Raw genomic sequence first — 26452 nt, 5'->3', positions numbered from 1 at the left:
CGTTAGTATTTTGCAACTGTGACTTATTAAACTGATAGTTCGGTAATTTTCACATCTGTCGACACCTGCTTTCTTTGGGATTGGAATTATTATATTCTTCTTGAAGTCTGAGGGTATTTTGCCTGTCTCATACATCTTGCTCACCAGGTGGTAGAGTTTTGTCAGGACTGGCTCTCCCAAGGCCGTCAGTAGTTCTAATGGAATGTTGTCTACTCCCGGGGCCTTGTTTCGACTCAGGTCTTTCAGTGCTCTGTCAAACTCTTCACGCAGTATCGTATCTCCCATTTCATCTCCATCTACATCCTCTTCCATTTCCATAACATTGTCCTCAAGTACATTGCCCTTGTATAGACCCTCTATATACTCCTTCCACCTTTCTGCTTTCCCTTCTTTGCTTAGAACTGGGTTTCCATCTGAGCTCTTGATATTCATACAAGTGGCTCTCTTTTCTCCAAAGGTCTCTTTAATTTTCCTGTAGGCAGTATCTATGTTACCCCTAGTGAGACAAGCCTCTACATCCTTACATTTGTCCTCTAGCCATGCCTGATTAGCCATTTTGCACTTCCTGTCGATCTCATTTTTGAGACGTTTGTATTCCCTTTTGCCTGGTTCATTTACTACATTTTTATATTTTCTCCTTTCATCAATTAAATTCAATATTTCTTCTGTTACCCAAGGATTTCTACTAGCCCTCTTCTTTTTACCTACTTGATCCTCAGCTGGCTTCACTACTTCATCCCTCAGAGCTACCCATTCTTTTTCTACTGTATTTCTTTCCCCCATTCCTGTCAGTTGTTCCCTGATGCTGTCCCTGAAACTCTGTACAACCTCTAGTTTAGTCAGTTTATCCAGGTCCCATCTCCTTAAATTCCCACCTTTTTGCAGTTTCTTCAGTTTTAATCTACAGTTCATAACCAATAGATTGTGGTCGGAGTCCACATCTGCCCCTGGAAATGTCCTACAATTTAAAATCTGGTTCCTAAATCTCTGTCTTACCATTATATAATCTATCTGATACCTTTTAGTATCTCCAGGATTCTTCCATGTATACAACCTTCTTTTATGATTCTTGAACCAAGTGTTTGCTATGATTAAGTTATGCTCTGTGCAAAATTCTAACAGACGGCTTCCTCTTTCATTTCTTTCCCCCCAATCCATATTCACCTACTATGTTTCCTTCCCTCCCTTTTCCTACTGTCGAATTCCAGTCACCCATGACTATTAAATTTTCGTCTCCCTTCACTACCTGAATAATTTCTTTTATCTCATCATACATTTCTTCAATTTCTTCATCATCTGCAGAGCTGGTTGGCATATAAACTTGTACTACTGTAGTAGGCACGGGCTTCGTGTCTATCTTGGCCACTATAATACGTTCACTATGCTGTTTGTAGTAGCTTACCCGCATTCCTATTTTTTTATTCATTATTAAACCTACTCCTGCATTACCCCTATTTGATTTTGTATTTATAACCCTGTATTCACCTGACCAGGAGTCTTGTTCCTCCTGCCACCGAACTTCACTAATTCCCACTATATCTAACTTTAACCTATCCATTTCCCTTTTTAAATTTTCTAACCTACCTGCCCGATTAAGGGATCTGACATTCCACGCTCCGATCTGTAGAACGCCAGTTTTCTTTCTTCTGATAATGACGTCCTCTTGAGTAGTCCCCACCCGGAGATCCGAATGGGGACTATTTTACCTCCGGAATATTTTACCCAAGAGGACGCCATCATCATTTAACCATACAGTAAAGCTGAATGCCCTCGGGAAAAATTACGGCTGTAGTTTCCCCTTGCTTTCAGCCGTTCGCAGTACCACAACAGCAAGGCCGTTTTGGTTAACGTTACAAGGCCAGATCAGTCAATCATCCAGACTGTTGCCCCTGCAACTACTGAAAAGGCTGCTGCCCCTCTTCAGGAACCACACGTTTGTCTGGCCTCTCAACAGATACCCCTCCGTTGTGGTTGTACCTACGGTACGGCTATCTGTATCGTTGAGGCACGCAAGCCTCCCCACCAACGGCAAGGTCCATGGTTCATGTGGGGAGGTTATTGATCATGGCAACCTCAAATGTGGTTATTGATTTGGGGAATCTCTGTTATTATCCATTGGTTCTTGGGCTTCAGGTCCATTTTCAATTGCAGGGTTGTGTACATGATGAAGCATAACATGAATGTGAGAATTTTTCATACAGCTGTGTATACATCACACATAAGAACATTGTTTACTCAGAGTAGGTGGTACTGGATGTAATCTGCATAACCAGAAATCTGGATAATCCAGAAATGGTCTATTAAATACGAAATCTAATATGTACTACAGATACAAAGATTTTACTGTGGCACTAACAAGAAAAACATTTTTCGCACTTAAGCTATACTTACTGTAGTCTACTGACATTTATTTACTGACATAATGTCTATGTTTCTTTTGTTTCAAACTTCTGTGGCATCTGAGAGCAGCATGATAATGTAGATGTTTCACTAACTTGTTACCAGCAGATGTTCTAGGTAAACCAATAGTTTTTCCAGCCATTGCCTCTGCAAGATGCATTATTTATTCCCCTGAAACACCACCTTTATTGTCCACTTCACCATAAGAGTATCTAACAGGAGGAAATACAAATTTACTCATTGGTTGTCATGCTGTAACCAGCATCACTATCATTCTGCAACCAGGCATCTGTGTCGCCATCATCTACATGTTTGCTAACATTTCAAGGAGTTCAGAGATATTGATAACTTCACAAACTTCAGCAGTGGACTCACAAACAGCAGGCCATACTGTTTTTTGTGTCTACAGAATCAGTAGTTCAGTAACTAGGTCTCAAGAAGATGCAACCATAAAAACCACATTTTAGATATTTACCGATCACTTACTTACCAACCCAGGCTGGCTGTGAAGTTAGTATTGCCATCGGGTACCTTGCTGTTTAAGTTTAGTGCCTTTTTCTGAAAGATTGCACCAGATTCTGGAACATCATGTTCTTTTTTCTCAATGAGACAAACAAATAATGCTTCATCTAGTGTTTCATTTCTTGCTATCCTATTGTACCATGGAGCTGCAAACTGTCTTTAATTATCATTTTGAAGCAGAAGTCTTCAATTTATTTTTGATTCTTCTTTCTGTCTGACACGGGTGATTTTCTAAACCATATTCTGCTGGTATGTTTTTCAGCAGTTCTCCTTTGTTTACTCTGTTTAGCACTTTCAAATTTTTGCCCATCAAAACAGTCACTTTCTTTCATTTCAAAGTCATTTCACTCATTGCACTCAAAACACAGGAACAAAAGAACAATATTGGTACAGCAGTTATTAAATGGTGATTTAGCTCATATAATATAAGTTTATTTTAACATTGTTTAATTAAACTAAGATTATACTGTGATTTTGCTCATATATGTTTACCTTGGTAACATAAAGATAGTTATCCTTTACATATGTATAAAGTACACCACACACCTGTTCATGTTATGGAAATCAGCACACCCACTTGAGGGTTAATTTTGTTGCAAAGTAGTACTCTGCTGTCTTTCTCATTATGTCATGCTTCAAGTTAAAAATGACCTTAGGGTCAAAAGAATATGGTTTGAAACATGAGTCTCATTGCTCGTTTTATTGTTATTACAGTCCAGTGACAACAGTTTGAAGTGTGTTGCTGTGAGGATTATCGTATGCTTGAGGTCATCACAAAATGACACTGCATGGCCTGGGATGGTGGCAAAGGAATATGCAGGGACTAGAAAACCTTATAACTTACTGGTACAGAATTGTTGATAAAATTCTAAGTACTAGCTGTACTTTGAATAATTGCTAATAAGTGATGTGACAATTAAAAAAAAATAATTTGCACCCAGGATAACTAGTAAAGTAAATCTTCCTCTCACATATGACAGAAATTGGTTCAGGGAAATTGGGAATTTCAATTGGGGAAAACCAGGAAGCTCAGGTAAATCTTTTGATGTAATCCTGAGATGCCTGTGTGAGCAGCATTGTCACGGGGTGAAAGCAGCACTTCATTTGCCAAAGATTGGGTCCTTTTGGACATATACTGCTACTCAATCTTCTCAGAGTCTCTAAATAGAAACTTGATTAATGATCTGATCTTCATAATTAACTTGGTATGTACTATTTCCCTCACATCAAAATATCAGTCAACACCTTCGTAGTATTTGACTTCACTTGATGAGTTCTTTTATTTGTAGGTAGGGTGACCAGATTTTCCATGGGAAAAAATAGGGACATTTGCAAAAAATTTGGATAAAAAAATGGGACAAAATAGGATACTAGACAAAAAGAAAATATTATGTAAAAATGACTGCATTGATTTACTAAAATAAATAAAAACTAAAGTTTATACATAGAAAAAGCACATATTTTAACAAGATGCTTCAAAACATGCTTGTAATGGCACTGTATCATATGATAATTCATTGTTTTTCCAATAAATGATTATAATTCAAAATATTGAGAATAATAGAATGATTTCTAACAAATGAACACTAATGTAGACATAAAAAAGTTTCAAATCATTAAGATATTGCTTCAGGAACATTGCTACTAACTTTGTGCTTATCAGAAAACCTAATATTTTTCAAAATTGGTTAATAGCACGTTATAGAATTCCTTGCAGGTAAGATCTTCATAATGAGCCTTAGCTTTTACATTTGCTTCAATAGTTTCAGCAGTAAAATGGTTTTCTCATCAATGCAAATGGAATTCACAATTGAAAATACCCTTTCCACAACAGCATTTGTGCCTGGTACATGAAGTGCCTATACTTTAAGTGATTGGAATACATCACACCATCTCTTATCTGTTTCCAAATTAGCTTTTTTCCATTCTTCAGGTTTCTTAGATACAAAGTTGTTCATGCATCCTACCTCATCAAATAATACACCTTCACCTGTCTGAAATGTTGTACCTGAATCTACTGTCTAAAGAAATTTCAGACAGAATGAGATTTTCACTCTGCAGCAGATTGTGCGCTGATATGAAACTTCCTGGCAGATTAAAACTGTGTGTCGGTCTGAGACTCGAACTTCGGACCTTTTCCTTTTGCAGGCAAATGCTCTATCATCTGAGCTACCCAAACATGACTCACGCCCCATCCTCACAGCTTTACTTCCACCAGTACCTCGTCTCCTACCTTCCAAACTTCACAGAAGCTCTCCAGTGAACCTTGCAGAACAAGCACTCCTGGAAGGAAGGATATTGTGGAGACATGGCTTAGCCACAGCCCAAGAAATAGAAATTTTTGGTGTTACTCAATGGAATGATTTTAGAGTTTGAAATGGAGAAATCACAAAAGTGTCATAAAATAAATTGGTAATTGTCTTGTGTTTTGACTGAGTGAAAATACCTTCCTTTTTCAAGTGAATTAAAATTGAAATAATTGAAGTTTGAAATTTACTAAATTTCCTGTTATTGATTTTTTCTTTAAACAGCTCTAACTTCTCAGTTGGTTCTGTAGCTGAAATTGTGGTTCTTTCCAACTTTTGGCTTGAATTTGAAAACATTTTCAATTGGCTTTGTGTGAAATGAAGTTGAAGAAGTGACTGTGGGTTCCCAAAAACTGTTTCAGCATGTAGAGCACCTATCTTGAGACAGAAAATAAGATTTAAAAGGTTCACACATGTCAGTAACTCTTGTAGTTCCTGGCAACATTAACAACTATCTAGTTTTAATACTATGTAGAACTTGCTTGTATTCGGTATAAACAAAATCCCAGAATGATTTCAGTTTCTCCACACACACACACACACACACACACACACACACACACACTCTGTGTCAATGTGAAAATATTGAAAAATTTTATGCAGCATTCTTTCTATGTCAATGGAAAAGAATGTCTGAACTCTGTAAGTTTATAATAATGAAGTTATTGGTTTCTCAGCTAATTCCAAACAATAGTTTTTTAATTAAAAACAAATTAGATTTTTATTGTTTTTTTTTCCTTTTTCACAAGTAAGGGCTTAGGAGTATGCCTTACCCTTCTCTTATGGAGCCCAAATTACAGACCAGTCGTAATTTTGTACAATGGAGCCAAACTATGGGGTAATCAAATGAAAAAAAAAAAACCTGAAAAATACGAGCCGCACTACTGTACAGCTTCACTGGGCCAGCTGAATAAACAGACTGTAACTGTGTGTGTGTGTGTGTGTGTGTGTGTGTGTGTGTCAGTATAGTATAGCTTGTTAAAGGATTTTTATGAAAGCTAGCAAAATTTTCATTCTTTTTCATCTACTTGTTGGTGTCTCAACAGTTCTACTATTCAATGAGTTCTTTCCTTGATTCTTAAAGTATTTACATCTGTCACAACCTCTCATACCATATTAATTATATTTGTTTATTCCAAGATATAACAGCTGTAACTAATTTTGTAATTGATAACAAGACTCAGTCACAGTGGTAGTCCTTCCATACTTAGTAGTAACTGACAAATAATTATAGTTGTTTTCTGGCTGTAAGGGACTCAGATGGTGTTATTAAAGGATATGTCTGCCCTTTAGTGAAATTCATTCCAGAGGGTATAGTTTTATGTGTGAGGAAAATATGCCAGTACCTCACTTTATCCGTATATGAAATACTGTAGTTCTTCATGTGACAGTTTTTATTTATTAAAAAATATTTATTTTATGATAAATATTTCAGCCTTTTTGAAAAAGATGCCAAAATGGACCACTGACCATATTACACTTTATTTTTGGTGATGGCATTTATATGAGTTTATGCCAACTTAATTATCTCTTATATTTTAGATTTGTTAACATGGAGCTCAATTTTGCAGCATTGTTCTGTCTTAAAATAGCCTGAAATAAACCACCAATTCAAATTATGTTTATCAGTGCATTTTAAAAAAGCATTTATCACAAACGTTTGACCAGCTTACCACAAAAAATTTGGCTTAGCAGTTTATTTTCTTATTTTGAATACCTATCTTTTAATTTTCGTGGAAGATTTTTCATCCATTACACTCCATAAAAATTTTCACACAAACACTCACTTTATTAAAAGTAAGAACTGCTTTTGAATAACAATTCAAATACAGGTAAACAGCACACTTAAACTGAGAGAAGAATATTCTGACAGTGTGTTCAGCTTGCACGATATTCCTGAAAGTAAAGAGTGGCAACATACTGATGAGGAAGATGGCACAGATGATAATGAGGATGAAGAAGATGATAATGCTGATGATGTGAATGAAGATGCTGTTAGAAAAACAAACAATAAAGAGAGTGTTGTCAGTGGAGACTTTTCTAACAGTGAAACAGATACAGTTGTTTCTGTAAGAAATGGTGTTTTTTCATGGAGTGAGCAGTCAAGACTTAATACCCTTACATTAACAGATGTTACTATTCCAAAAGGTAATTTGAATTATTACTCTGTTGTAACTTAATACACTATTATTATGTTATGAAAACTATTTCTAATCCCTGCAGTAATTTGAAATTAATTATTCTGTGTAGAAATTTCATACGTTTATTTATTTTGTTCATTCATTGATATGTAAATCACCTTCCATGCATTCTGTCATGAAGCAGAGTCTTCAGGGATGTGGAATAAGTCAAGTTTTACATTAACACATGAAATCAACCTACCACTGCTGTCTGCTTCTGTTAAGAACATTAACAACAAATTATGAGTAGTGCTAACTTGCTTAAAGCAATAATTAAGGTAATTACTTCTAGATTACTTTATATATGTACTAGAAAACTTGGGAATGCTTCACAAATGCTAAATAGGCATGGGAATTGGATATACATCCTAAAGTCCTTCTCCTCTCTCTTTCAGTCCATCTCCTCCTCCCCCTCTCTTTGGCCATCTCCTTCTCCTGCTCCTCCCCCCCTCTCTCCATCTCCTCCTTACCCTTCTCTTTGTACATCTCCTCCTCCTCACTCCCGTCTCTCTCCATCTCCTTCCCCCTCCCTCTCCATCTCCTCCTCCCCCACTCTCCATCCATCTCCTCTTTCTCCCTCTCTACATCCCATTTCCTCTCTTCTGTCCAACTTCTCTTCCTGGTCCCCTCTGTGAATTTGAGCCTCACTTATTGTTACTGTAAATGAAATTTCTATTGGGAATTGAAATCACATAAAAGAATGAGTAAATTGGCTGGGATCATGTGTACGTGGAGTTTTGTTGAGAGACCTCTTCAGCTCCTGGATTTGTGAGTACAGAAGCTGAATGATAGTATTTTACTTAGTTTTAATCTGCAAATGGATAGGATGACAAAGTTTTGGGTGATACAGTTTCTGTAGTAGTACTCTAACCCTGAGCCGATAAACCAAAAATACAACTTCCCTGTTTTCTGTTAAAACAACTGTGAGATAGAAAACAAAACATCATACTGTTGTGTATACAATGTTTGTTTAAAATTATGTATAAGGAGAAGGAATTTATATGGGAGAAACAATCTGTCTATTGTTTTAATGCTCTATTATCATAGTTAAAACTGATGGTGACAAAGAAAGTGAAACCACACATTATCACAGCCCAGCATTTTTTTCGCAGTCAGTTTTAACAGAAAATCTGTACATTGTTGTCTAAAAAACTATATCTATGTCTGTCTGAATATGTATTAGAATATTGTGTACAATTTTGAGGTAAAATGGTCAAGAACTTTTCAGAATTTTTTGCCAACAACATTTCCCTGTCATGTACTACATATAATCATTAGTCTATGTCCATCCAAAAGTTAATTAGAGCGTCATGTTCAAATCTGAAGAAAATCAGTCAAGAGCTTTTTGAGATTTTTAGTAACAATGTTTCCCATTTATACATATTTATTAGAGGATTGTATAAAAATTTGAATTTTGAGATTTTTGGTAACAACACTAAACAACTACTTGTCTTTATATAGTAGTGTAGATGAATTATACCCAAATCCATATTTAGATTCAAGGATTGAAAAATTCTGTTAGCTGCATGGTCATGTATTAGTCTGGTCTTCAGTCTGAAGACTGGTTTGATATGGCTCTCCATGCTACTCTATCCTGTGCAAGCCTCTTCACTTCATCTACATCTACATCTACATCTACATTGATACTCCGCAAGCCACCCAACGGTGTGTGGCGGAGGGCACTTTACGTGCCACTGTCATTACCTCCCTTTCCTGTTCCAGTCGCGTATGGTTCGCGGGAAGAACGACTGTCTGAAAGCCTCCGTGCGCGCTCTAATCTCTCTAATTTTACATTCGTGATCTCCTCGGGAAGTATAAGTAGGGGGAAGCAATATATTCGATACCTCATCCAGAAACGCACCCTCTCGAAACCTGGCGAGCAAGCTACACCGCGATGCAGAGCGCCTTTCTCGCAGAGTCTACCACTTGAGTTTATTAAACATCTCCGTAACGCTATCACGGTTACCAAATAACCCAGTGACGAAACGCGCCGCTCTTCTTTGGATCTTCTCTATCTCCTCCGTCAACCCGACCTGGTACGGATCCCACACTGATGAGCAATACTCAAGTATAGGTCGAACGAGTGTTTTGTAAGCCACCTCCTTTGTTGATGGACTACATTTTCTAAGCACTCTCCCAATGAATCTCAACCTGGTACCCGCCTTACCAACAGTTAGTTTTATATGATCATTCCACTTCAAATCGTTCCGTACGCATACTCCCAGATATTTTACAGAAGTAACTGCTACCAGTGTTTGTTCCGCTATCATATAATCATACAATAAAGGATCCTTCTTTCTATGTATTCGCAATACATTACATTTGTCTATGTTAAGGGTCAGTTGCCACTCCCTGCACCAAGTGCCTATCCGCTGCAGATCTTCCTGTATTTCGCTACAATTTTCTAATGCAGCAACTTCTCTGTATACTACAGCATCATCCGCGAAAAGCCGCATGGAACTTCCGACACTATCTACTAAGTTATTTATATATATTGTGAAAAGCAATGGTCCCATAACACTCCCCTGTGGCACGCCAGAGGTTACTTTAACGTCTGTAGACGTCTCTCCATTGATAACAACATGCTGTGTTCTGTTTGCTAAAAACTCTTCAATCCAGCCACACAGCTGGTCTGATATTCCGTAGGCTCTTACTTTGTTTATCAGGCGACAGTGCGGAACTGTATCGAACGCCTTCCGGAAGTCAAGAAAAATAGCATCTACCTGGGAGCCTGTATCTAATATTTTCTGGGTCTCATGAACAAATAAGGCGAGTTGGGTCTCACACGATCGCTGTTTCCGGAATCCATGTTGATTCCTACATAGTAGATTCTGGGTTTCCAGAAATGACATGATACGCGAGCAAAAAACATGTTCTAAAATTCTACAAGAGATCGACGTAAGAGATATAGGTCTATAGTTTTGCGCATCTGCTCGACGACCCTTCTTGAAGACTGGGACTATCTGTGCTCTTTTCCAATCATTTGGAACCCTCCGTTCCTCTAGAGACTTGCGGTACACGGCTGTTAGAAGGGGGGCAAGTTCTTTCGCGTACTCTGTGTAGAATCGAATTGGTATCCTGTCAGGTCGAGTGGACTTTCCTCTATTGAGTGATTCCAGTTGCTTTTCTATTCCTTGGACACTTATTTCGATGTCAGCCATTTTTTCGTTTGTGCGAGGATTTAGAGAAGGAACTGCAGTGCGGTCTTCCTCTGTGAAACAGCTTTGGAAAAAGGTGTTTAGTATTTCAGCTTTACGCGTGTCATCCTCTGTTTCAATGCCATCATCATCCCGTAGTGTCTGGATATGCTGTTTCGAGCCACTTACTGATTTAACGTAAGACCAGAACTTCCTAGGATTTTCTGTCAAGTCGGTACATAGAATTTTACTTTCGAATTCAATGAACGCTTCACGCATAGCCCTCCTTACGCTAACTTTGACATCGTTTAGCTTCAGCTTGTCTGAGAGGTTTTGGCTGCGTTTAAACTTGGAGTGGAGCTCTCTTTGCTTTCGCAGTAGTTTCCTAACTTTGTTGTTGTACCACGGTGGGTTTTTCCCGTCCCTCACAGTTTTACTCGGCACGTACCTGTCTAAAACGCATTTTACGATTGCCTTGAACTTTTTCCATAAACACTCAACATTGTCAGTGTCGGAACAGAAATTTTCGTTTTGATCTGTTAGGTAGTCTGAAATCTGCCTTCTATTACTCTTGCTAAACAGATAAACCTTCCTCCCTTTTTTTATATTCCTATTAACTTCCATATTCAGGGATGCTGCAACGGCCTTATGATCACTGATTCCCTGTTCTGTACATACAGATTCGAAAAGTTTGGGTCTGTTTGTTATCAGTAGGTCCAAGATGTTATCTCCACGAGTCGGTTCTCTGTTTAATTCCTCGAGGTAATTTTCGGATAGTGCACTCAGTATAATGTCACTCGATGCTCTGTCCCTATCACCCGTCCTAAACATCTGAGTGTGCCAGTCTATATCTGGTAAATTGACATCTCCACCTAAGACTATAACATGCTGAGAAAATTTATGTGAAATGTATTCCAAATTTTCTCTCAGTTGTTCTGCCACTAATGCTGCTGAGTCGGGAGGTCGGTAAAAGGAGCCAATTATTAACCTAGTTCGGTTGTTTAGTGTAACCTCCACCCATAATAATTCACAGGAACTATCCACTTCTACTTCACTACAGGATAAACTACTACTAACAGCGATGAACACTCCACCACCGGTTGCATGCAATCTGTCCTTTCTAAACACCGTGTGTACCTTTGTAAATATTTCGGCAGAATTTATCTCTGGCTTAAGCCAGCTTTCTGTACCTATAACGATTTCAGCTTCGGTGCTTTCTATCAGCGCTTGAAGTTCCGGTACTTTACCAACGCAGCTTCGACAGTTGACAATTACAATACCGATTGCTGCTTGGTCCCCGCATGTCCTGACTTTGCCCCGCACCCGTTGAGGCTGTTGCCCTTTCTGTACTTGCCCAAGGCCATCTAACCTAAAAAACCGCCCAGCCCACGCGCCACAACCCCTGCTACCCGTGTAGCCGCTTGTTGCGTGTAGTGGACTCCTGACCTATCCAGCGGAACCCGAAACCCCACCACCCTATGGCGCAAGTCGAGGAATCTGCAGCCCACACGGTCGCAGAACCGTCTCAGCCTCTGATTCAGACCCTCCACTCGGCTCTGTACCAAAGGTCCGCAGTCAGTCCTGTCGACGATGCTGCAGATGGTGAGCTCTGCTTTCATCCCGCTAGCGAGACTGGCAGTCTTCACCAAATCAGATAGCCGCTGGAAGCCAGAGAGGATTTCCTCCGATCCATAGCGACACACATCATTGGTGCCGACATGAGCGACCACCTGCAGATGGGTGCACCCTGTACCCTTCATGGCATCCGGAAGGACCCTTTCCACATCTGGAATGACTCCCCCCGGTATGCACACGGAGTGCACATTGGTTTTCTTCCCCCCTCTTGCTGCCATTTCCCTAAGGGGCCCCATTACGCGCCTGACGTTGGAGCTCCCAACTACCAGTAAGCCCACCCTCTGCGACTGCCCGGATCTTGCAGACTGAGGGGCAACCTCTGGAACAGGACAAGCAGCCATGTCAGGCCGAAGATCAGTATCAGCCTGAGACAGAGCCTGAAACCGGTTCGTCAGACAAACTGGAGAGGCTTTCCGTTCAGCCCTCCGGAATGTCTTTCGCCCCCTGCCACACCTTGAAACGACCTCCCACTCTACCACAGGTGAGGGATCAGCCTCAATGCGGGCAGTATCCCGGGCAACCACAGTCGTAGTCCGATCAGGGGATGCGTGGGACGAGCTGGCCGTCCCCGACAAACTCCCATCCGGACCCCCACAGTGATGCCCATTGGCAACAGCCTCAAGCTGTGTGACCGAAGCCAACACTGCCTGAAGCTGGGAGCGAAGGGATGCCAACTCAGCCTGCATCCGAACACAGCAGTTGCAGTCCCTATCCATGCTAAAAACTGTTTTGCTAAGAACGTCTGAACTAATCTACAGAGAGCGCAAACAAATCAACAAAATTTAAACGGTTATTAAAATACAAGATTGCCTAGTAAATGCAGTAATGCTGCTACTTGCGCACTGCTGACACTGCTCGGCGGCGGAAGGAGACTACGCGAAATTACACTATTCAGGTACTAAAACACGATGCTACACTCTCAAATACTATAATACGCTCGAAATTTATGAATTAAACAATGCAAGTACCAAAAACACGCAAAGAAATTAAGAATTAAACTATGTAACAAATGAGTGAGCTAGGAGTATACGACTTGCTGCTGCAGCTGCTTATCCAACAGCGGCAGGGAGCACACTAACTGCGACCAACCGACACTGGCCGTCCAAAACAAAACAGTAGACAAACGATTACGCGAATTTACACTATTCAGGTACTAAAACGCGATGCTACAACTCTCAAATACTATAATACGCCCGAAATTTATGAATTACACAATGCAAGTACCAAAAACACGCAAAGAAATTAAGAATTAAGCTATGTAACAAATGAGTGAGCTAGGAGTATACGACTTGCTGCTGCAGCTGCTTATCCAACGGCGGCAGGGAGCACACTAACTGCGACCAACCGACACTGGCCGTTCAAAACAAAACAATCCCCACCCCCACAATACCCACCACCACTACATTGGTGATCCCTTGATATCTCAGAATGTGTCCTATCAAACCATCCATTCTTCTAGTCAGATTGTGCCACAAATTTCTTTTCTCTCCAGTTCTATTCAGTACCTCCTCATTAGTTATGTGATATATCCATCTAATCTTCAGCATTCTTCTGTAACAACACACTTCAAAAGCTTCTATTCTCTTCTCATCTAAACTGTTTATCATCCATGTTTCACTAACATACATGGCTGCAGTCCATACAAACTCTTTCAGGAAACACTTACTGGCACTTAAATCTATATTTGATGTGTATGAATTGTATGAATTTATCTACATTTTATATCTTCTCTACTTTGGCCATTATTAGTTATTTTACTGCCCGAATAGCAAAACTCCTCTACTACTACAAGTGTCTTGTTTCCTAATCTAATTCCCTTAGCATCACCTGATTTAATCTGACTACATTCCATTATCTTTGTTTCACTTTTGTTGATGTTCATCTTATATCCTCCTTTCAAGAAACTGTCCATTCTGTTCAACTCTTCTTCCAAGTCTTTTGCTGTTTCTGTCAGAATTACATTGTCACCTGCAAACCTCAAAGTTTTTATTTATGCTCCCTGGATTCCAATTCCTACTCCAAATTTTTCTTTGGTTTCCTTTACTGCTTGCTCATTGTACAGACTGAATAACAGCAGGGTTAGGCTACAACCCTATCCCACTCCCATCTCAAGCACTGACTCCCTTTCACAGCCCTTGACTTTATTACTGCTGTCTGGTTTCCGTACAAGTTGTAAATAGCCTTTTGCTTCTTGTATTTTATCCATGCTACCTTCAGAATTTCAAAGAGGGTATTCCAGTCAACATTGTCAAAAGCTTTCTTAAGTCTACAAACACTATAAATATATGTTTTCATTTCCTTAAGGTATCTTCTAACTGAAGTCATAGGATCAGTATTGTCTCATGTGTTTCCACATTTCTTCAGAATCCAAACTGAGCATCTTCTACTGATTTTTCCATTCTTCTGTAAAGAATTCATGTTAGTATTTTGGAACCTGGTAGTTTTCAAACCTGTCAGCACCTGCTTCCTTTGGAATTGGAATTGTTATATACTTCTTTAAGTCTAAGGATATTTTGCCTGTCTCATACCTCTTGCACACCAGATGGAAGAGTTTTGTCATGGCTGGCTCTCCCAAGGCTATCAGTAGTTCTGACGGAATGTCATCTGTTCTTCTTGAAGTGTCAAGTCTCCTGTGTCACCTTCATCTGCGGCCTCTTCTTTTTCTATAATATTGCCTGCAAGTTCATCTCCCGTGTATAGACTCTTTATATAATTCTTCCACCTTTGAACTTTCTCTACTTTGCAAAGTACTGGTTTTTCATCTGAGCTTTTGATGTTCATGCAGCTGCTTCTCTTTTCTCCTAAGGCCTCTTTAATTTTCCTGTAAGTGGTCCCTAACTTTTCCCCATTTCCATTTTGCACTTCCTGTAAATCGCATTTTGTAGATGTTTGTATTCCCCTTTTGCTTCATTTACTGTATTTTTGTATTTTCTCCTTTCATCCATTAAATTCTGTATCTCCTGTGTTATCCAAGGATTTCTACTTGACCTTGTCGTTTTACCTATTTGATACTCTGCTGCCTTTCATCTCTCAAAGCTACCCATTCATCTTCTACTGTATTCCTTCCTCCTGTTCTTGTAAATTGTGGCCTAAAACTCCCTCAGTTTTAATCTACAGGTCATAACCAATAAATTGTGGTCAGAGTCCACGTCTGCCCCTGGAAATGCTTTAAATTTAGAATCTGGTTCCTAAATCTCTGTATTACCATTACATAATCAATATGAAATTGTATGGAGCCTTCTTTCATCGTTCTTAAACCATGTGGTAGCAATGATTAAATTACAACACCTGTTCAAAAAATTCCAGAACATTATCCACAAAATTTGTCTATGCTTACCTTTTACACGTTTTGCATGGTCTCCTTTGAAATACTGTCCTCCACAATTGGTACACCATTCACAATGCCATTTCCATTTCCAGAAGCAGTATTTGATGCCTCTTGCTGGATTGGATGGATTGCCATATGCGAATTTTCTTTTGTCTTGTCTATCGTTGCAAATCTTCACCTTTTCAACAGGGTTTTCAATTTTGAAAATAAAAAAAGTCCACAGGGGCCAGCTCTGGAGAGCACAGAGGATGAAACAGCTTTTGTGCATGTATTTGCGGGTGCATTATCATGATTCAAGAGCCATGAATTGCCTCACACATTTCAGGCCATTTCCTCCTCACATTTTCTTGCAGCCATCGCAACACGTACCCGTAGTACCATTGACCAACAGTTTGTCTCTGTGGCGTGAATTAATGATGAACTAATCCTTCAAAGTCAAAGAAAACTATCAACGTGGCTTTGACATTTGACCTGACCTGATGAACTTTTTCTGGCCTTGGAGAACCCATTGTGAATGTCGAACCTTGGTCTCAACATCATAACCAAAGACCCATGTCTCTTCACCACGTATGCACCACCTATGATTCTCTTAAGTAACATCTCATTCTCATTTGCGCAATCCAGAAACTCTTCACAGATTGCAAGGTGAAGGTCTTTCTGGTCTTGACTCATGAGCCATGGGACGACAAACTTGGCAGCAACTTGACACATTCTGAGATGCTGTGTCAGGATTGCATGACATGATCCAACTGAAATGTTACAGTTTTGTGCAATCTCTCAGACATTTAGTCTTCGATTGGGACTCACAATTTCATTGACATTCCTGACATGAGTGTTATCAGAAGACATTGAAGGGTGCCCTGAAAAAGGGCCATCCTTAACTTCCGTCAAGCCATTTTTAAACTGTGTGAACCATTCGTAACACTGAGTGTGGCTTAAGAACTCATTGCTGTAGGCTTCCTGAATCATTTGGTGTTTCTCTGTAAAGGTTTGCTTGAGTTACATGCAAAATTTAAAGCAGACGCATTGGTCCTCTAACTCTGACATCTCAAAATTCACAAACTGTGCGAAACAACGTTCTACTTAATACGGCACTGAGCAATGACTAACAGACATACAAAAATGTAATTTCTGGCAGTTGCACATTAAATAAATGCATGTGCAGTGATGCCAACTGCATTCTGCTCCAACACATCATTGCCATGAAATTTACTGAACAGGCCTTGTATGCTCTGTGAAAAATTCTGCTAGACAACTTCCTGTTTCATTCCTTCTACCCAGTTCAAATTCACCTACAATTTTTCCTACTCTTTCTTTTCCTACTATTGAATTTCAGTCACCCATCACTATTAAATTTTCATCTCCCTTAACTATCTGAATAATTTCTGTTATTTCATCATACATTTCCACAATTTCTTCATCATCTATGGAGCTAGTTAGCATATGAACTTACCTCTATTTGATTTTGTATTTATAAACCAGTATTCACCTGATGGGAAGTCAAGTTTCACCTGCCATCAAACTTAAGTAATTCCCACAGTATCTAAATGTATCTTAACCATTTCCATTTTTAAATTTTTTAACCTACCCACCAGATTAAAGGATCTAACATTCCATGCTCTGATCCATAGAACTGTAGTTTTGTTTCTTCTGATGATGACATCCTCCTGAGTAGCCCCCACTTGGAGATCTGAACGTGGAAGTCTTTTATTTCCAGAATATTTTTCCCTAGAGGATGCCATCATCATTTAACCATACAGTAGAGCTGCATGGCCTCAGGAAGAATTATGGCTGTAGTTTCCTCTTGCTTTCAGCTGTTCATAGTACCAGCACAATAAGGCTGTTTTGGTTGATTTTATGAGGCCAGATCAGACAATCATCCTGACTGTTGCCCCTGCAGCTGCTGAAAAGGCTACTAGCCCTATTCAGGAACCATATGTTTGTCTGGCCTCTCAATAGATACCCCTCCATTGTGGTCGCACCTATTGTACGGCTGTCTGTATCGCTGAGGCACCCAAGTCTAAGGAGTCACATGTGCATGTCCAGATTCTCCTCCCAAATCACTGGATCAGTTTTAACCTAACTTCAGAAAAAAAAAAAAAAATACAGCTGTACGCTTGAGTAGCAGCAATGTGGAGATACAGGCAAAATCCTGTTTTTCCAGAACCTGGTATATAGGCTGCCCTGCACAATAGAAATTTTGTTTGAGAACGGTATCAGCCTGCCAAAACAACCTGCTTCACAGGACAACCTATGTGTCAAAGGCAAGTAGTGGTATTATGATCTCTAAAATGTAGGCTGTCCTGCATGACAAGGGGCTACACATGCCAATGAGCATGGCTGGGGCAGGTTGAAATGGGTAGGGGAGGGGATGGACATTGCGAAGGGGAGGAGGAAATGGGTAGAGAGAGAGGAGGAAGGGGAGATGTATGAGGCAGGTGGAAGTTGTAGAGGGGTAGTGGGAATGTGGAAAAGGAAGTAGGGGAGATAAATTAATGTAAATCTCAAGTGACTAGGGCCTCCCGTCAGGTAGACCGTTCGCCGGGTGCAAGTCTTTCGATTTGATGCCACTTCAGTGACTTGTGCTTTGATGGGGATGAAGTGATGATGATTAGGATAACACAAGACCCAGTCCCCGAGCGGAGAAAATCTCCAACCCAGCCGGGAATCAAACCCGGGCCCTTAGGATTGACATTATGTCTCACTGACCCCTCAGCTACTGCGGATGGACATAGTGGAGATGAAGATGGAAAGAGAGAGGGGGAGGAGGATATGGTCAGAGGGAGGGTGGAGGGAGATAGGAAGATATGGTCAGAGAGGTGGAGATGAACAGACAGAGAGGGAGGAGGGGTTGGCAGATAGAGGTGGGAGGATGAAGTGGACAGACAGAGGAAGATGTGGTCCCAGAGAAGGGGATGAGGAGATGTGTTCAACATAAGTGTTGAACCCATATGTGAGCAAAACTGTGGGGAAAAGGCTAGTCTACTATAAATGGAACTTGGTATTTACAAATGCAGGTAACAAATATCTGGTAAAGAAAAGCAGGTAAATAGCAGCTCTGTATATGTAACTGTAGGCTTTCCTGGCATAAACTATTGATGAAGGTTTCTCAGGTCTCCAGCCGGGTGGTAGCGTTGATATCTCGTGATGTTTCGGGAAGTGTCATACTACCCATATTTGCCAGATTAATGTTCCACTAAAATATTTATTTTACTTTTGGCTCACAATAAAATGTAAAATAAATATTAGTGTGGAATATCGATATTTTGTTTTTCAGTTCCTCTCTGTACTGGTGGAATATTCCATAAATTTAATACAAATATATTTAAAATGCTTTTTTCAACCTGTATGCAATACTTTGTATTGAAAAATTAGCTTTTCTATGTATAACCGGTTCTCATTTTCCATTTCTTACTGTTAATCTTTTTGGTATTTCTGCCATTTTCTTCTCATTCTTTTCTTTGATATGACTTGAGCATCTGTAGATGAGGGAACATTTTTTTGTTTTCCATGTTGCATAATCTTTTACCATCCCATGCTATTTTCTTTTAAATAATTTTATGTGATTCAGTGGTATGGTGCAAGTCTTTCAATTGGATGTTGCTTTGGTAATTTGTGTGTGTCACTAATCTACCCCAGTAATCCTACTGGAGATGGGATGTACCATTTGATGTACATTCCAGTCCACACATTCCTGCTGTATGTTCACAGGTGAAGGCTAGGATAATGGCAGACTGAATTTTATGTGCCTCTTGGGTCTTACTCTTCAGATACACTGGAGTTTTAATTTCAACAGTTATATTCAGTGTTACTTGTGTTTTAAGTGTGAATCTTTTACTCTTTGCCTGTTCTGTGTCTCTTCCATGAGCCTTGGAAGTATCTTGAGGTAGGAAACCTTGGAGGTTGTTGGTGTCAACTCTTTTATCTTCATGTCAGCATTAACCATGAGTTTGTTTTTATAAATTTAATACGTAGTATTTAGTTGTCTGCTTGTAGTATATAGCTTTGTTTTTTCATGTTTTAAATTACGTACAGAAATATACAATGTTTGATGCTTAACAGGGAAACTGACTGTCATTGTTGGAACAGTTGGAAGTGGAAAATCTTCTCTGCTCTCAGCGATACTTGGCGAGATGCATACCATCAATGGAAAAGTGTCATGGACCAGGTAAATTTTTATTTAAACTTAGTGTTGAATGACAAATTGAAAGTAAATTTATAAGGAACAGTTGATTTCATTTTTCTACTATTTAGGTTAGTGCCTGCTAAGACACACTGAATGCCTCAAAGAAAATGGTTCATTGACATACAGTCGACATGGATTTAGAAAACATCATTCCTGTGAAACACAACTAGCTCTTTATTCACATGAAGTGTTGAGTGCTACTGAAAAGGGATTTCAAATCGATTCTGTATTTCTGTATTTCCAGAAGGCTTTTGACGCTGTACCACACAAGTGGCTTATAGTGAAATTGTGTGCTTATGGAATATTGTCTCAGTTATGCGACTGGATTTGTGACTTCCTGTCAGAGAGGTCACAGTTCATAATAACTGACAGAAGGTCATCAAGTAAAACAGAAGTTATTTCTGGTGTTCCCCAAGGTAGTGTTACACGCCCTTTGCTTTTCCTTATCTATATAAACGATTTGAGAGACAATCTGAGCAGCCGTCTTAGGTTGTTTGCAGATGACGCTGTTGTTTATTGACTAATAAATTCATCAGAAGATCAAAACATATTGCAGAATGATTTAGAAAAGATATCTGAATGGTGCAAAAATTGGCAGTTCACCCAAAATAACGAAAAGTGTGAGGTCATCCACATGAGTGCTAAAAGGAATCTATTAAACTTCAGTTACACGATAAATCAGTCGAATATAAAGGCCGTAAATTCAACTAAATGCCTAGGAATTACAATTATGAACAACTTAAATTGGAAGGAACACATAGAAAATGTTGTGGGGAAGGCTAACGACTGCGTTTTATTGGCAGGACACTTAGAAAAAGTAACAGATCTACTAAGGAGACTGCCTACACTACACTTGTCCATCCTCTTTTAGAATACTGCTTCATGGTGTGGGATCCTTACCAGATAGGACTGATGGAGTACATCAAAAAAGTTCAGAGAAGAGCAGCATGTTTTGTATTATCACGAAGGGAGAGAGTGCCACTGAAATGATACAGGATTTGGGCTGGACATCATTAAAAGAAAGGCATTTTTCGTTGCGACAGAATCTTCTCATAAAATTTTCAATCACCAACTTTTCTCCGAATGTGAAAACATTTTGTTGACTGTGACCTACATAGGGAGAAACAATCATCACGATAAAATAACAGAAATCAGAGCTCGTATAGAAAGTTATAGGTGTTTGTTCTTTCAACGCACTATACGAGATTGGAATAATAGAGAATTGTGAAGGTGGTTCAATGAACCCTCTGCCAGGCACTTAAATGTGATTTGCAGAGTATCCACGTAGAAAGAGATTCTGGTCATATGTGAAGTATGTTAGCAGCAAGAAGCCGCCAATGCCTTCTCTGTATGATAGCAATTGAAATACTAGTATTACATAGTATCTTTACTTTCTATTTGCAGAATGATTATGCAGAGAAATTAAATGTGTTCTTGTTGGGATTATAACTTTGAATTGCACCACTAGATTAAATAAAATACAGAAAATAGAAGAAGTATAAAAAAAGCTACATGGATTGGTTTTCTGCAGAAAACTCAGATCCTTAGATCATCAAGTGTGTAATGACCACACACATAATGATATGTTGGGCCACTTTTGCAGGCAAAACAAGTGGTATTTATTGTTGAACAGATTCTATAAGGATTTAGTATGTGAGCAAAAGATAGAGGTCATCATCATCCCATACACAGGGCACTTGTTCCCTGTAAATTATAATGTGGGGATTTGTGGTTTCTGAGATGGCTTTCAGCAATGTCATGAATATTTTCAATGGATCTGGTACCCTGCAAATTTGAGGACATGTTATGAAATTATCACTATACTTCTCAATGCCCTTTGGAATGTTTTAACTTTGTGGCATGTACAATGATATGGCTTGAAACAATCCATACCCATGTGAAAAGAGATCAGGCTTGGGCACAAATGGTCATTGATGTAATATATGTAACGTCAAACTTGCAAAGTGCTCTCTGAAATAACTACAGATCTCGTCCAGGCTAACGTCACCCATAATACAATATTGGCACCATCAGTATATATCCAACCCACAATGTATGAGTTAAAGAGCGATTCTGTTGGAGGCAGCATACCTTGACAAAAATGTTGTGTAATTTAACAAGAAGCTTGGATCATCAGAGGTTTGCATTATTCTGTTGTTTAAAGCTAATGTTCCAATGGCCATCCTAGTCCACTTACAGTTATGTTGGATAGTTGTCGAATGAACAGTGAGCTCTGAAACCATTGTTCCTTCCACACCATTGTACTCTGCTGTCATCCCACTACAGATTGCCAATAGTTCTGCATTACAGAAAAGCTTCTTCACTCACCCACATGGGGAAATATTAATGCTGATCCTATACCAATATACTCATTCCTACCAACCGAACCATCAGAGGAGCATAAATGAAAGTGATATGGGAGCAAGAATGGAATTTGGATGAGGAGAAGGAAGAAGAAGATGACTGGAGCAAGGAAGGGTTTAGGAAAGTATTGGCAAGATAAAATGGAGATGACAGAAGCTTATCAGCAGCAGAAGCACAATTGAAAATAGTGCATTATTAATGGCAACAAACAGAGGGGGCAGAGTTTGAGAGCGTGCACATGTATGTGTGTGTGTGTGTGTGTGTGTGTGTGTGTGTGTGTGTGTGTGTGTGTGAGAGAGAGAGAGAGAGAGAGAGAGAGACAGAGAGAGAGAGAGAGAGAGAGAGAGAGAGAGAGAGAGAGAGAGAGATACAGGGTAGAAGGTTAGAATAAGAAAATTATGAGAACGATGTGAATGGAGAGCGACAAGAGAAAATGGAGGTTAGAGAAATGGAGACGGCAGGGGTAAAGCTAAGATTGGGACCAGGGGAGGCTACAGGGATTGTGGGAATGAAACATATTGTGGAAGAAATTTTCTACCTTGTAAACACCCAGAAGATAGGAAAGGAGAGGCAGTGCATGCTTCTTGGGTTGCTAAATCTACATTTCATTTTGGGAATACCTGCCTTAAAACTGGTGCACCTCATGGATATATGGCTGTTGAAATAAGACCATGATTTTGTCTATGTATGTATGTTCCTCTGAATACACTACAATTGTAATATCACTGTACTTTTAATTGTCTAGACTCTACAGGGTAGGGGAAGGCATTCAAAGTGATAGTAATTAATTCTGGTAAGATTTTTAATATTTCATGTTATCAAATTCAGTACTCGTACTCTAAAATGCTCTCTTGTCATCAAGTCATATTGTATAGTTTCTTTCAATATGCAGCTAGATACAATAGGTTTGCTGATTATCACCACAGTACCTAAAAATTCTACATGTAATCAGATGTATGTGACTGGGCAGGATATCACTAGAACGGCTTTCTTCAGAAGCTTACTTTAAACACTAAAACTTCACACTAATCAATATTTAATATCTTTGGTGTATTGTTCATGGCACAACTGATTGTTGAAATTATGAACATACATAACCCCTCAGTCGTGCCACCCCCACCCAGTCCACACTTCCATGCCATCTTCATCATATGTTGCACCTCACCGGCTCCAGTACCAGTGTGTCACATGATTAGCCTGTGCACCTCCCAGTCCTCCCTCCCACTTCTATCCTGTTCATCTGGTCTCTTCCTTTAAGCCAAAGCTACCCATTTCCAACCTTCTTGCTTCCTGCCTTTCTCCCTCTACTCCCACTTGCCATAACCCCCACCCCAGTAAACCTCCCGAACTGCAATCTCGATACTGTGTGTTCAGCTGGCTCAAAATAGGTGGACAGGTGTGTGTGTATGTGTGTTTGTGTTTTATTCTCAGTGACTGCTTTTTAGTGAGTGGTCTTCTCACTCTTAAATTACGTAACTCATACAAACTCAATATGTTACTCAAAGAAATATGTTTTTCTCCTTGCACACCTCATTCTCCTAATAATGCTATACTCAGCAAATGTTACTCAATTACCTATTATTTTTCTGCATACACTCCAACTATGAATCCAATTTATGTCATGCTTACATTCATACTAGCTTGTTACTACAAAAATGCTGTGGTCTTGACTACAGTGCCTGTAATACTGATTGTTTCAAGGCAGCATTTTTATTTTACTAGACTCACAAAATGCATAAAGAGCTGGTGCTAGAAGAGGAATTCCAAGTGATATGGGTACTGGATTGCCTTTAGAAATCATGATTGTTGTCCTGAGAGATAAGTTTGTGTGGAAGCCAAACATGTTTATTTTACTCAGTTGTTTCATATTAGAATGATGTGAAAGTCTTGATACAGATTTGAAGACAACCAGGAAACATTGTGCCAAATGATTAACTTACTGGACACTAATTTTAAGAATAAAAAATAATAAAAACAATAAACAGCAAAAACAACATGCCCAGATGAGTGAAGGAAGTTGAAAATGTTGTGTTACGTTGTAATCCCACTTACTTTAGAAACAGAATATTGCCACATGATCCACCCACTTCATGAATGTAGCTTTGGTTGAACTGTTCTGTATTTGTTTCTGCACTAAGTTACTTAATCTTAATGACTACCTGTGACCGATGTGCTTTCCATCTGTCAGAAAGTATAGGCAGCCCCAAACACACTAAATCCTGCAGGTAACTGGTACTGCTAATGAACAAAACCTTTAGGTGCAATCCTCTTGCAGATACAAAGTGGATTAATCTAACAACTAAAATTCCATTAGCTTTAATTTTGGAAATGGCGCTGACAGAGGAGAATAAAACATCAAGGTGAAATACATAAGAAAAATCATGGAGAATGTTGCTATTAAATACCATAAAATATTCTGCCATATGAGAAACGAAGCTTGGGAGGGTATAGACCTTCTTAAAGAAGAGTCCAAGTCCTTTGAAAGCTAAGTGAGAACTTTCTTTTCAGTGAAATACTCCTGTTACCAAAGTAAAAGTTAAAGTAACATTACTATTATGAATATTATTGTTAAAACTACTCCTCATACTGAATTCTGATAATGACACTAACTTATGTATTTTTATCCTTTCAGTGGCGCGACCATTGCTTACTCTTCACAGAAGCCTTGGTTGTTAAATGCAACACTAAGAGAAAATATTCTCTTTGGGCAACCATACAGACCACGAAGATACCAGAAAGTTATATCTGCTTGTGCTCTAGAGCCAGATATTGACTTACTTCCTGGCAAGGACTTGACTGAAATTGGAGAGAAGGGAATTACTCTCTCTGGAGGACAGAAGCAAAGAATAGCTGTAGCACGAGCTTTATATTGTAAGGCACATGTTGTCATTTTGGTGAGTGGCTCTTTTCTATTGATGACTTGATGTGTTTTCTATCATTTAGTGGGAATTTTATTGATGTAGGATAATTGGTGCTTACCTGTGATAACAGGAAGAACAATTTAAAAAAATATATTATTATGAGAAAATACTTATGCAGAATACTTTATCTTAACTACAAAACCGAGCAAGGTTGCGCAGTGGTTAGCACACTGGACTTGCATTCGGGAGGACAATGTTTCAATCCCGTGTCCAGCCATCGAAGTATACCTGTTACTTTTAACTGATGTCGTGATCTTTTTGGTTTCTCTGTGTTTCAAACCTGGAAAATAAGGTAAAGCATGGTCTCTTAACATGACAAAAACAATATGGGTCATTTTAAACACTGGGAAAATGGGAAGAGAAGCTAATGGAAATTTGGAGAGGTTGTTGCGTGGAAGAAACTGACAAACTATTTTGATAACTTACATTTGTATTTTTAACACCATAATCATGACAGATTGTCTTACTCTCATCTGCATGCAACAAATAGAAACAAAAACAACTTTCACTATTCACAGGCGACCCATAGTATTGCATAGAATGTAGAAAATTGTGCAGCTGTAAAAATATTTGATGACATCCATTATGAATTAAAGCCATTGAAAGATTTTAAAAAAAACCAGCTTCAAAAACAAAGTGAAATCATTTCTGAGTTACAATTTCTTGTATTCTGCAAATGAATTTCTTAATAGATAATATTCCTGTGTTGGCGTGTTTCATTTGTATCTAGCTTAAAATTAATGTAATAGTCTTTCGTGTAAATGGTCTGTGTGTAGCAATATTTTCACTGAGATTATACATGGTATTTGTGAGCCCATTGACACATTCAAGATCATAGTGGAACTTTACAGACTGCACAGAACAGAAGCAGAAACTGAATTAAACAGGCTAGTTTTGCACTCGGACCCATTACCCATCCCATTACAAATGGTCTCACCCTAGTCTACACACAGCCAGCAGACACGTTGTTTACTTCTTTTCTTTTACCCATACTGTATTTCTATGAACTTCTCAAGGAAACAGAAAAAAAAACAGAAGAAGTGGATACTATGATTTCCAAACAAACTTATATTTTGAATGTATTGGTCAAAATGAATGAGAGATGAAATCCAGACTTAAATCTTTCCAAAGATTCTCTGGATTAACTGCATGGAGACTGAAGGAAAAGAGCTATTTGATAATACTGATGGTCTCTGGTCACTTCTGTTTATTGTTTCTATTATGTAAAATTATATAACCATATCAAAAAAGTTTTCAACCACCTGCATATCTGCAAAACAGTTTGGAGTTAGATCCACAAGTAGCAGGGAGTGGGAGAAACTTATGAAATAAGTTTCATATAAAATACAAAAAACAAAACTGACCAAAATAACAGCTTATATTATAGGTCAAAAGTGCATGTCTTTGCAGATCTGTGAAATTAAAACTTTCTGCTCGGTAACATTCAATGCTGTTTTGCTCCAATCGATACAC

At 39.0% G+C, this 26452-nt stretch overlaps 1 protein-coding gene across 1 annotated transcript in view; it reads left to right on the top strand.

Annotated features, from left to right (window-relative positions):
* LOC124803008 (ATP-binding cassette sub-family C member Sur) overlaps positions 1 to 26452 on the top strand; it is a 415616-nt gene that overhangs the window by 186896 nt on the left and 202268 nt on the right. The window contains exons 10-12 of the mRNA XM_047264118.1: positions 7061 to 7376; positions 19571 to 19676; positions 24691 to 24952. Of these exons, the coding sequence (XP_047120074.1) occupies positions 7061 to 7376; positions 19571 to 19676; positions 24691 to 24952 (684 nt within the window). The remainder of the gene's footprint in view (positions 1 to 7060; positions 7377 to 19570; positions 19677 to 24690; positions 24953 to 26452) is intronic.

The sequence above is a fragment of the Schistocerca piceifrons genome, chromosome 1, assembly GCF_021461385.2.
Source record: "Schistocerca piceifrons isolate TAMUIC-IGC-003096 chromosome 1, iqSchPice1.1, whole genome shotgun sequence".
In the NCBI taxonomy this organism is placed as follows: domain Eukaryota; kingdom Metazoa; phylum Arthropoda; class Insecta; order Orthoptera; family Acrididae; genus Schistocerca; species Schistocerca piceifrons.
The sequence above is the reverse complement of the archived record's forward strand: the minus strand, read 5'-3'. Positions and strand labels throughout refer to the sequence as shown.